This window comes from Drosophila navojoa, chromosome 2 (assembly GCF_054131105.1).
Source record: "Drosophila navojoa isolate 15081-1374.11 chromosome 2, UAZ_NAV_1.0, whole genome shotgun sequence".
NCBI lineage: Eukaryota > Metazoa > Arthropoda > Insecta > Diptera > Drosophilidae > Drosophila > Drosophila navojoa.
Genome location: NC_142890.1, coordinates 23,444,387 through 23,457,823, shown reverse-complemented (window position 1 = coordinate 23,457,823; position 13,437 = coordinate 23,444,387). Strand labels below are relative to the sequence as shown.

The window sequence follows — 13,437 nt, the reverse complement described above, 5'->3', positions numbered from 1 at the left end:
ACATAACTGATATGACATATGTGCATAATGCATTAATTTTAACTTGCATTCATTGTGTAATTTGCAAAATATCGAATTGCAGCTGTCTGGACCATATCGAATTATTGGCTCGAACTGAATTTAATTAATTACCAATTAGTTGAACTCAAGAGCTATTAACGATAAGCGAACATTAGCAACTATTCCGACTAGGTCTAGAATCCGAATATCAGCAATAAATACTTGTACAAGTTGAAAAAAGAAAAGAGAAATGAGAATAGAAAGAGAAGAGAGAAAAGAACACCTACCAAAACGTTTATATTATGTGTTTTTATCCGAACTTTATCGGAGCTATTTGGCATGAAGAAAATAAAAACAATTTCTAGCAACTTTTTATTTACTTCCGTTTCCGTTTGTGAACCCACTTTTCTATATGCTTAAAGATAAAATCATATCTTTTTTCTGATTTATATTTCATTTAATTCTCTCCACGTTTATTATTTAAGCATAAACAAAAACCCTTTCATATTATATCATTTGCAACATATTTCGATTCGCTTGCTTTATTTTTGCGTGGTTTGGCTTTAAGGGCATTCGAATCGCTTTGATTTGTTCCCTTGGCATTTTTACCTAAATGATTATCTAAACTTTCATTTTGTTTGTCCGAAATGTGCCCCAGCTCTGCCACAAATGAATGACTGAAATAGAATGCGTGTTACTAGGGGCCGCCTGTGTATCAAATCACATCAAATTATGCTGATGACATAGGAATTTTTCGGGAACCCTCGGCTCTTGGCTGGCTGGTGGGCACTTTCAATGCCGTTGCTAGAGCCGTTGCCGCCGCACTCATTTAAAATATCATCAATCATAGCCAGTTAGTTAATTGCGGCCAATTGTGTGCGTGTGTGTGTGTGTGTGTGCGCGCATAAAGGCGAGCCAAATTAATGGCCAGGCAAAGAGAAGTGAAAGAAAAACGAAAACGTTTAAAAATTGCCAGCGCTGGCAAATTAAAAATAAAGCTTAAGCACGCCAACTTTGACCGGGCCAACTGACCCAAAGTGGCCGCCTGCAAAGTTCAAGTGAAATAAGCCATGACAAAGCGGCGCACGTCCCCCCTCCCTTACCTCCCCACCCTTCCAGCCAGCACAGAGCCAAAGCAATTTTGGGGCGCTTTAAGTAAAAGTTGAAGCAAAGCTTGCACTTGTTTTTCAACCACTTCAGTGCGAATAAGAAAATCAAAAAGTTGCCTGCAAATCTATGAAAAATTATGACAGGAAGCATTTCCAGCGGAAATGAGCCGAATGCTATATAATCTCCTTCTACTCCCCTGCCTATCCTGCAATAACAATAATGCTCATATAATTAGCAAACCTATTTGACATATTTTTGCTTAATGATTCGAGGATTTTGATGAGGCAGTTGGCCCGGCTCGATAGTTGGCCTTATCGCACTGTCCGCTGTCAGCCTTATCTGGCACGCATGATTACACTCAACCTTTTCAGTCTGGGCAGCAAGCGAATTCAACCCTGGGTTGTGCGAATATCGAACCGAAAATAACTTGAAAATTGCGCAGCATTTATAATCTGTCTTTGATTTATATAACGATTTCCGTTCAAAGATTTGCCAGCTACGAAAATGTGACTGGCTGACGTAGCTGACGTTTATCCCGGCCCGGGCCTCTCCAGCGCTGGCATCTTTATGTGCTGACTTGACAATAATAGCACACACCCACTCGCACACTCGCACGAACACACACGCTAAACACAGGGACACACACACACACACACACAAACACACAGTTGTATAGAGAAGGATTGAAAGGACGTGCTGCTGGCACTTGCTGAGTTTGGCTGCCTGGCCATGGCAGCACAATGACATGAATTCAATATAATAAATAAAATATAATGCTGTCAATAAAAATAAGTAAATACAAATCTCAGCGAAGGCCGCTCGAAGCATTTGTAAAAGTATTGGCCATTAGCTAAGTGCCTTGATTATATTTTAATGGCAATAGATCCATTTCTCTGCTTAAATCAGGCTCGAAAAGCAATTTAAATATTTTATATGCATAAATTATTATTATATGAATGTGTTTTATTATTATTGCATTATTTATATAAATTCGATTTTTTTTATCTAATTAATAAAGATTTATTCATTCAATCTTTATACAAAATTTCTATTTGGCTGCCTTGTATTGCCACCCTAATTATCAATCTTGATGAGCCTTTGCAGGACTTTTTAAGCAGCCCTCGTTCTATCTGAAACGGCTAGAGCATAAACAGTCATTGCTTAGAGCATCGATTGGCCAAACTTCTACGCAAACGCTTAAATACTTCACTCAAAATAGCTTCATAATATTTGTGTGCACATCAGATTTGGCCAAGCCACACGATTATATATATGTATGTATGTGTGTGTGGCAGTTTTATTTCTGTAGGTATTATTCGAAAAGCATGTTCCAAGAACAGCATCAGCCAAACGTTCAAATCGACCCGAATGCGCGAGAGTTTTCCTTGTCATTGGCGTATGCAACGTGGCCAACAATGTGCAGGTCTCGGGGAATTTGGAAAATCACGTGAATAAACACTCAAAGCTAAGTTCTTGAGCTGTCTGTCTCTCAATTGAGGCATATCATATATATGTACATATGTATATGTATGTGTAGAGGAGCTCTGTTTGTTATGAAAACTCCGAATAACTTTTAGATAATGTCGGATATCTATGGCAAGTGTTGCTGCTCGTAGTTGAAGTAAAATTTAATATGATTTTTCAACAGCTGGTGCTTCACCTTCAGCACACTAATGCGCCCTCTTGCCCACATACACATGCATGCACACCCTTGCTGGGGCGTTGCAACTGCACTTATTTGAAGCGCTTATGATTTATTTATGCATCCAAGTGGGGATACTGTTAGCTGGAGTAACGCAATTTTCTAGTGTTCAACTCTTGTTTACTTTCCGGGGCCAATGGCAGCAGCAAAATAAAATGTAAAACTCAACTTGACTGCTCCACAAACAACAACGCACTCGGCTCGAGCGGCATTAAAGTCAAAACTAAAATATAACAAAATAAGAGGAAAACGTAGAGCGCAAAAGGATATAAGAGACAGCAATGGAAAGGACTTGTTTATTTACAGTCTGGGCTCTGGCTCAGTGTGCCATTGGCTTTGATCGAGTTGTCAGTGCTAAGTTTTTCAACTTTTACTTTAAACTAATTCAATTTCACTTGTGTCGGTCACAAAGCTAAACCAATTTGTAAGCGGAAGCAAGCAAAGAAATTTATTTATATTTAAATAGCTCCATTTGTGTATATATAATCCTACACATATATATTTTACATACATTGTATATATATGATATTGAGGTTAGACAAACGTTTCGATCACTCTGTTTTGTGCTGCATGTAAGTATAAATTAAGTAATCTAGTCTAGAAAATGAAAACGATTAAAACAAGCAGGCAACAATGCGGCAAGGCATGCGGAGACGCAAGTCACAAAACTCTGCGCATGACACAGGTAAATTCATTAAAGTTGCCAACCAAACCAAGTCAAACACACACACACACAGACACGCACACATGTGCATATACACACACGCGCGCGCGAGCACACATAGTTGCAAAGACTGTCGAACGCTGTTGCACGAATATCCTGTGGCTGTGGTTGCGGCAGCGGCAGCGACGGCGGCAGAGGCAGCAGCTTCTGTATGTGGCACATCAATTTAATTAGCGAGCACATAACTCGATAAAATATTCAAGCAATTTCAAAGCTGCTGTACTGGACAACCATTATTCCCCGGAGACAGCCCAGCAGCAGCAGCAGCAGCAGCAGCAGCGGTAGCAGGAGTAATCGTGGGTGGCAGTCTGTGTGGGGGGGGCTTAAAGAGAGCTACACAGCATTATCAGCGTCTTTATAAACACCTCAGCGAGAACAGAGAGAGCTTAAGCAGTTTGAAGGCAGGCAGGGGCCAAAATAACGAAAATATGACAAATTACACAATTTAACAGCCAGATTGACAACAATATACAAACGAACACACACACACAGGACGGACGCACAGATACATAAACAAAACATAAATGCCAGAATGCTACAACAAAAAGCATAGCACAGGGCACACTGAGTTATGCTGACACGGCAAAATGGCTAAAAGCAGAGCGCGGTAAAGCGTAGGGCCAAGAAGTAGCTAGTCAGCCACATTTTACGTCAAGCGACAGCACACACAAACACACACACACACACACGTACATATAAAGGCGGCAGACGCACAGCAGCTATAAAGGCAGAGCGCAGCAAATGCTGAAGAGCAAAGCGAAGCACGGGGATCCAGGGATGGGAACGGGAGACAACTTTGATGATGACGAGCTGGGTGCACAGCCGCAAGGCAAATTATGCACAAGCAGCAGCAGGAGTGGGAGCAGGAGCTGGAGTGGGCGCAGGAGCAGCAGCGGCCGTAGTTGGAGTCATGATGAACATTCGACAGTAGCTTGTTAAAATACCAACAGGCAGCTGCCAGCTGGCGGAGCTCAGCCACCGACTCGCCCACTCACCCACACACAGACACTGCGGAATGCGAGCTGATGTCAATGCAATAAAACGAAACGAAACGAAATGAAATGAAATGAAATAGAAGGAGTAAAATGCTGGGCTGCTGCTATCCCTAGCTGGAACGGCCACTTCACAAGCCAGAGCCAAAGCCAAAGCCTCAAGGATAATAATGGAGGCGAAAAGAGTTTCGTACACAAACATAACGCTACATATGCAACTTGGCTCGTGTGTGTGCGTGAGCGTGTGTTGTTGCCTGTGACAGGGCAGCAAAACTTAAATGCCATTAGTAGCTGCCCCCTTGGACCTCGTCTGTGTCCTCGTCGGTGTCCTCGTGCCCTGCCATGCCACTTCCACTTCCTCACGCCCCGTTGCCGCGTGCGGGTGAAAAAGGCAAAAGCGTGCCAGGTAACTGGCACACACACACAAACACACACACACTCCCACTCTGAAACACACACACATACAGAAGAGTAGCTAACACACTAAGCCACTGTACGTGCCACAGCGATATCTTTCGCTCTCTATCACTCACTCACGCTGGCTCGTGCTGGCTCACTAGCTCGCTCTCCTATCGTCGTCGTCATCGTGGAGGCAGGCAATTGAAATAACTTCTTCCGCTTGCCTGCGTCGCTTCCGCTGCTTGAATATGTCCACCCCTAAATCATACCAATGCCGCTCAGCCCACCACCCGCCCACATAACCTTTTGAGAAGCTCAACAGACTTGAATTGCCATTGCTTTTTTTTTCGTTTTTCTGAGTGTGTGTGTGTTTGAGTGTTTTTTTTTTTCGTTTTTGCTGTTTATTTTGTTAGGCTGTAAGTGATTTTGCACGAGCTTAGCAACATGCTGCCGGGCAACATGTTGCGCCAGTCGCAATGTTGAGAGCGAGCTGTGCTCAATTTGCACTCTCCGTGTATTTGTGCGAATATTTGCGTAAGTGGGAGGGAGAAAGAGGGAGCACAGGCAAAGGTTAGTCCTTTTATGTGTCATCCCCATTGTCGTTGCTGCTGCTGCTGTTGTTGTTGTTGTTGTTGTTGTTGGCAATAAAATACATTTAAGCACGCATTACGTTATACGTTATTGAGCGCGCTCTGCTTGAAACTGACATTTGGACGGCAACTGTGTGTGTGTGTGCGCGAATGAGTGTGAGTGAGTGAGAGCTTGTGTTGGATATAAGTGGCTGTGTTGGTATGACTTTGCACTTTGTATTAATTTAAATTGCTTTTGGGATTGTCAACTATAAAATATGACACATAACGACGGCATTTAAATGGCATGCAAGTTCTTGGCAACAAATTAACTACAGATTTTGATCCCAGCGTTGTTTGTGAAGTGCTATAATTGTTATTATGAACATAAATACTAGTAGCCTGTATACATATATACATACATATTTATGTGTATATAGTGCCACACACTAAAAATAAATTCAAGACCCTTAACCGTACTTGAAATTGGGTTCGTACGTTTTATTGTCGTTTCGGTGCGTGGCTTTTGCCGTTCGTTAAATTAAGTTAAATTGTGTCACACTCAAATGTTGAACCATAAATTCATGCCAACACTCGCAGCAGTCACACACAAGTGTTCGCAAGGCAGCGCCAAGCGGAACCCCTGGCCTTGCCGAACTTATGTGCTTCTGCCTCTGCCTCTGGCTTCACAGCTTAAATCCTTTACCAGGCAACGCTTATTGCCGGGGACTCTCCCAGCATTTTGTTATGCAAATCACAACGCAGTGCGCCAGGAAATGGCAAATGGACGACCCGCGCGACAGACACACAAACACAAACAAACAAATACTGACGACAGAGGGGAATGTAGGTTAGGGTGAGGTTGGAGGTCGGGCGTGTTGCGGGCTTAATAAGTTGGACCACATTCTGCACAGGCGGCACTAAATGGCGGACTATTCTGTTCTGTATTTTATTGCATTTGGGGCAAATAAGTTGAAGGCCGAAACCATTAACAAGTTGACAACAAATGCGCAGCTGTTTGGCTAATTTCGTTTGCCCGTTTTAACACGCACGTTTTCCTTCTGTGTCTATTTCAGCCACCACGCCCACTTAAGAGCCAATTAGCTGCGCCCTAAATGATGCCCGAAACGGAACGCGAATCGTTGGTGGCAGCAGAAATGATCAGCGGCGCCTTGGCGCACGGTTATGGCATAGTCAAGGATAAACAGCAGCACCAGCAACAGCAGCAACATCAGCACCAGCAACACCAACAGCAGCAACAGTTACAACAACAGCTGCAATCAGAATCAGCCACGGCTTACAACATGGCCATCAACTCGTACGTCTACAGCAGCTCATTGACAATACCGCCCTCGGCGGCGTCAATGGTCAGTCCCAGCAGCAAGGAGAAGCTGGTCAATATGCTGCGAGTGCGCGATAATAACAACAGCAGCGGCAGCAATAGCGCTAGTCCCATCTCCGCTGGCAGCTCGCCCACGACGTTTCTACAGAAGCAACTGGAGGCACCTTCTAGTCGTCAACCGGCGACCACTCAGCAGCAACAGCTACAGCAGCAACAGCTACCACAGCAACAGCAGCGACGCTCCATAACACCCTTTCCCACCAACATAACCACAACCACCACGGCGAATCACACAGCGAGCTGGCACGCTCATGTCTATGCACGTCCGCCTAATAGACCCACGCCCCACTCAATTGCAGACATACTGGGCATGGCCATGGCCGACAAAATTGCGTACGAGGGCGCCGTGGCCGCCGCCGCCGCTGCCGCTGCCGTCTCGACAGCCACCGCCAACAGTTCGGCCACTTCACCAAAGAGCATTCTGCGAAATATCGAGCAGCAGTACGCACAGCAGCCCCAGGAACAGGAACAGCGCGCGCATCGCAGCGCCTCAATGAGCGATGTCAGCGAGGAGGACAGTGCAGTCAGCTCAGCAGCAGCAACATCAGTGGGAGCAACACCAGTGGCAGCAACACCAATGGCAGCAACAGTGGCAGCAGCAAATGTCACTGCGGCAGCCCCGCTCGATCAGCCATTAAATCTGTGTGTGGCCAAAAAGTCGCGGGACAGCAGCACCACATCGCCAATGCCGGCGGCCAGGCAAAGTCAGCTGCTGGGAAAGACCAGCGCCAAGAAGGGTAAGTAAGACCAACAAATTACTCTCTCTCTCTCTCTCTCTCTCTGTACCTTATCTATATGGAATATATAATTAACATAGACTAGGAATAGAATATTATTCACCTATTATAATCTATATATTTCTGCAAATATTTTCGTGAATCAGTTAGTGTATTCGGTATTCGTTGACTTTGTGTTTCGTATTTTTAGTTTTTCATATTGGCGCCGAGCAAATTTATGCAGCAACGCTTGACGAGCCTGCCAATTGAGCGCAGCGCGAAGCTCTCAACACGCTTCAGCGAAGCGTTCGGCAGGCAACGCGGCGTATGCGTGTTATGCCAAATTAAATGAAGCTCGACCGTGGCTCAAATTGACGGCATTCGCCGCATTTAGGTCCTACATTTTGGCAGCGGATAATTGCCAATGAGTGGGGTCATCAGCATTCGGCTCAATTCGTTTTTAATGGATTCTTATATCACATCAAATGCTTCCTTAAAGATTTTTAATTGCAATTTGACAACTTTTGACTTTGCAAAAATTATAGTAAAAAATTCATTATATAGCAAATGTTTTATTGTGACTGAGATTGAGTAGACAATATTTGTAAAATCTTATGGAGATTAGTCTTTATGGATAGTATGCCGTAGATTCAATATTTATTCAGAACTTTTTAGCTACATTCTGTGTGATAATACACCAAAGAAATATAAAAATAGATATTACAAATTACATTTTATATAAATTCTAAAATATTAAAAGAAAAAAATGTTTTTATTAAATAAATAAAAAAAATCAATTTACAAATCTAAAGAAATAAAAAATATATGCATATATAACGAAAATACAAATAATAAATTAGATGTTAGAGTTAACGATATTTTATTTTATTTTATTTTATTTTTTTTTTTTTTTCTTAAAAGTCTTTACGATATAAATATAATCAACGTAAATATAAATATAATATATAAAAAATATAAATTTAATATATATAATAATATAAATATAATATATATAATAAATATAAAAATATAAATTAATAAATTACTTTTTTTGTATATAATTTAAAAAACATAAATCAATAATAAAATAATTTTTATATTAATTCAATAATATTTTATATATGATAATTTCTGTCCATTAGTAAAATGACAGCACATTTCCAACTTGAATCTCTAACACGTATGTATATTGAAATTGAACCAAACAGACGACTGGATAAATTTAATTGATTTATTAGCATTAGCATTATTAGCTGTAAAATATGTGGCAAACAGGCCGAACAGGGGAATTCTGTCAGAAATAATAAACTGTAAATACAATGAACGATCGGAACATTGATTATGTGAACATTGTTTTTACTAATGTAATTCGCTTGCCAATCTAAATTTACGCTGCATTAAAATTGTTTAATTCAGACAGAGCAGCTGTGGCGTGGGCGTGGGTGAGGGCGAGGGTGAGTGTGAGGTTGCTGGCGGGAGTAGAAAAACAGCAAATTCAATTAGCAATTGGCATACGGCTATAATAAGCAATAACAATCAGTTTGAAATGAGCAAACTTGAGCAGAAAATTGTTCGCTGTTGTTTCTTTGTATTATGGCCGTTGCCGTTGCCGTTAATTGCTCAATGCTGCGTTCGACTTTTATTGTTATTAAAATCACGTACTCGACTTGGCAAAAATACAATATATAATCATAATAATACACATACAAATAGCAAATAGCAAATAACAAATAACAAATAACAAAAGCACAACAACAAATGCTTAGAACATTTATCGCTCATATTCGCATTTCAAATGGATGAATGCCAAACGACGCACGCTCAAGTCTCGCAGTTTGTGATTTGCAACTGTCGTCTGTTAATTTTCGCTTAATTACTTGTTTGCAAGCCCCATAAATGGCCAGCCGTGATGGAGCTGGGCTGGGAGGGGGAGAGCAGGGCGGGTGCTGCCATTAAAATGTTGTCGCCAAACGGGCCTAATGGAACGACATGGCAATTGCCAATTGGCGAACAAAAACCAAAACGAAAGAAAACCTAAACGAAACAACATCTAATCAAACATTCGTGTGTGTGTGTGTTTCGCGTCTATTGTTTTAGGGTTTTGCTCTTGTTTTCGCTGTACGCCGCTTAGTTTTATTGATTTCATGCCACTGGGGTGCCCTTTGTGCGCATTGTCGTGCGTCGCACGGGGTTTCTAGGGGTGGCTGGCATTAAGTGGCTCGGACTGCTGCCAATGCCGGAGGCGACAAGAACGGCGGCTGTCAGTCGGTCGCCTAATTAATCACAGTGTCATGCATATGCGCTGCGCGCCATATGAGGCCGTGCGGCGGCCCACGCGGCGTATTAGCAATTGCAGCGACAACAACAATAACAACAACAACAACATTAACAACAACAACAACTTCCACGACGAACGTTTGCATTTAACTGTCATTAGATTTCAATTATGCATTCGCAATTGGCGACAACAGTCAGACTCATGCCAGACACGTTTTGGCCCCAGCCAACCAATAGCCATATACCTGATATACATGGCGTTGTTAACACTTGTATGTTGTTTTTTCTCTCGATTTCCTACTCTCTCTATCTCTCTCTATCGGTCTCTGTCTCTCGCTCTTACTCAAAACTGACAATCGACAGGAATAACAACATTATAATAATACTGCATAAGGTCTATAAGGTCGACTATAGGTGGCTCTGTGAACTCTGATCTCAACTATATTTAAAATTAATTAAATAAAAAACAAATAGTTATTAAAAACTACTACTAAAAAATAAATAAAATTATAAAACATAATATAAAATAAAAAGAAAAATTTATAATAATAATAATAATATAAAATATAAGATAAAATTAAATAGTAAACGAAAATTGTTATTTCATTTAATATTACTTTATATATTATTATTTTATAATTTATTTTAACTTATATTTGATATTATTTTATATTTTTATATATTATCTCATTATATATTTCATTAATATTTTTTAGTATTTTTAATATGCATTTAATTTAATTTATTAACATGGTTGCATAAATTAAGTAAACTTCTTCAACTTTAAAATCAAACACAAATTCCGCAACTTGTCAATCATGCCCTTCATGCTGAATTTGCAGGGTATAAACAGAAACGAGTTCAGTATGCAGTGCATTGGTTTTACATATGAAACTGTGCAACTGCAACTTTGACAACAATGCAGTCAGTTAATCTGGCCGATTGGCTTGTCAGTTTTTATAGCATTTGACAAGCTAATTGCAAAAGCAAAAAGCAAAAAAACAAAGAAAAAACAACAACAGAAAACATAACAACGAGCTGAAATCAGGTTAAATAGCCGAGTGTCGCAATTAGTTAGCTTAGTTAGCACATGAAGAGACAATGGCTAATGGTTTCTCCCTCTTCCACTCCTCATTCGCAGAGCACTCGAGCAAGCCGGCAGCGAAGAAGAAAAAGCTAACGGTCGATCTGCCGCCGGACGTAAGTCCCACTGGCAGCAGCGACAGCCTAATGCGGGATAAGCTGCTGGCCAATAACAGTTCGCCCAGCAGCGCATCCCACGCCGCCCAGCCGCCGAGCAACAACAACAGCAACCTGGAGACCACCGAGGATGACTCCGACTCCGGCTCCACGGACGCACGTCGCAAAAAGAAGGCGCGCACCACCTTCACGGGTCGCCAGATCTTCGAGCTGGAAAAACAGTTCGAAATTAAGAAATATCTCAGCTCCAGCGAACGCACCGAAATGGCCAAGCTGCTGAATGTCACCGAAACGCAGGTAAATATTGCGAATTTCAAATATTTATTAATTCAATTAGCCATCATTTAAAATGAGCCCACACAACAACAAAGTATGTGCATAAAATGCCCGGCGGCTGCATATTTAATTAATAGCATATTTAACGCACTCTTAATTCAATTACATTTCGTGAAAGCCAATAATCCACATCCAACCGAAATATTTTCACCACCATTTAAATGTGACAACAAATATCTCTGATTTGCTTAGCGGCAAAAAATACATAAATATATGCACATACATAATATGCAATATAATATTAATAATTGTGAAAACAAATTTGTGGAAAAGCTTTGACACCTCAAATAATTGATTAAGCTAATATCAGAAAAATAACAAAAGCAAAAATGTAAATGCAAATTACATTTATTAATTAAATGGCAAAGTCATTGTCGTTACAACAAATTTAGTATATATGCATTTTGTGAAAGAATTATGACTATACAGCTGGGCTCATGAAAAAATACTATTTAGCTACGTACACTATATTAAGAATCTTTTTGTCTATCTGTATGTTATGAGTTTTGTTTGTTGTTGTTGAATACTTAGAGGGCATTTCACAAAAGTAATCAAGTTCACCCTTTTTATTCGCTCACAAAAATAGAAGTCCATACTAAACACTACTATTACTAATAACTTCAGAGTCTAAAATTAATTGATTTGCTTTTTATAATACTACTATTTATATGAACATAAATGACTAAATATTAGCAGAATTCAGACCCTCATTATATAGTAGTGACTACTAAAATTAAATTCATATGATTTATTTTGCATAATAATATTTTCTTGAAAATAGCTGAAAAATTAAATACAATACCCTGATTCTCCATTGTGAATGGGCTTAGGGTACACAAAAATGAACAGAATTAGGCCTTCATGAAAATAGATAATCAAAGAGAAGAAAACTGTAACTACTACTCTACTACTACTCCTACTCTACTACTACTCCCACTCCACTACTACTACTCCCACTCTACTACTACTCCCACTCTACTTCTACTCTTACTCTACTACTGCTCTTACTCTACTACTACTCCTACTCTACTACTACTCCTACTCTACTACTACTCCTACTGCTTCTACTCTCCTACTACTCCTACTGCTCCTACTCTACTACTACTCCTACTGCTTCTACTCTACTACTACTCCTACTCTACTACTACTCCTACTGCTTCTACTCTACTACTACTCCTACTGCTCCTACTCTACTACTACTCCTACTGCTTCTACTCTACTACTACTCCTACTGCTCCTACTCTACTACTACTCCTACTGCTTCTACTCTACTACTACTCCTACTCTACTACTACTCCTACTCTACTACTACTCCTACTCTACTACTACTCCACTACTACTACTCCTACTCTACTACTACTCCACTACTACTACTCCTACTCTACTACTACTCCTACTCTACTACTACTCCTACTCTACTACTACTCCTACTCTACTACTACTCCTACTCTACTACTACTCCTACTCTACTACTACTCCTACTCTACTACTACTCCTACTCTACTACTACTCCTACTCTACTACTACTCCTACTCTACTACTACTCCTACTCTACTACTACTCCTACTCTACTACTACTCCACTACTACTACTCCTACTCTACTACTACTCCACTACTACTACTCCTACTCTACTACTACTCCTACTCTACTACTACTCCACTACTACTACTCCTACTCTACTACTACTCCACTACTACTACTCCTACTCTACTACTACTCCTACTTTACTACTACTCCTACTATACTACTACTCCTATTCTACTACTTCTACTCTACTACTACTCTTATTCTACTACTACTCCTATTCTACTACTACTCCTACTGCTCCTACTTTTCTACTACTCCCACTCTACTACTACTCTTACTCTACTACTACTCTTACTCTACTACTGCTCCTACTCTACTAATACTCCTACTCTACTACTACTCTTACTCTACTACTGCTCCTACTCTACTAATACTCCTACTCTACTACTACTCCTACTCTACTACTACTCTTACTCTACTA

The 13,437-nt window shown here is 40.6% G+C and overlaps 1 protein-coding gene across 5 annotated transcripts in view; it reads left to right on the top strand.

Moving 5' to 3' along the window:
* Positions 1–13,437, top strand: part of NK7.1 (homeobox protein NK7.1) — a 42,192-nt gene that overhangs the window by 15,918 nt on the left and 12,837 nt on the right. The window contains exons 1-3 of one of the 5 annotated variants that reach the window (XM_089256177.1): positions 3,147–3,384; positions 6,573–7,635; positions 11,033–11,388. In XM_089256177.1, the coding sequence (XP_089112303.1) occupies positions 6,612–7,635; positions 11,033–11,388 (1,380 nt within the window). In that variant the 5' untranslated portion in view covers positions 3,147–3,384; positions 6,573–6,611. Of the gene's footprint in view, positions 1–3,146; positions 3,385–3,421; positions 3,498–5,636; positions 5,717–5,964; positions 5,987–6,572; positions 7,636–11,032; positions 11,389–13,437 lie in introns of those variants that run through there. The other 4 variants (XM_018112309.3, XM_089256178.1, XM_089256179.1 and 1 more) reach the window with 4 other exon arrangements.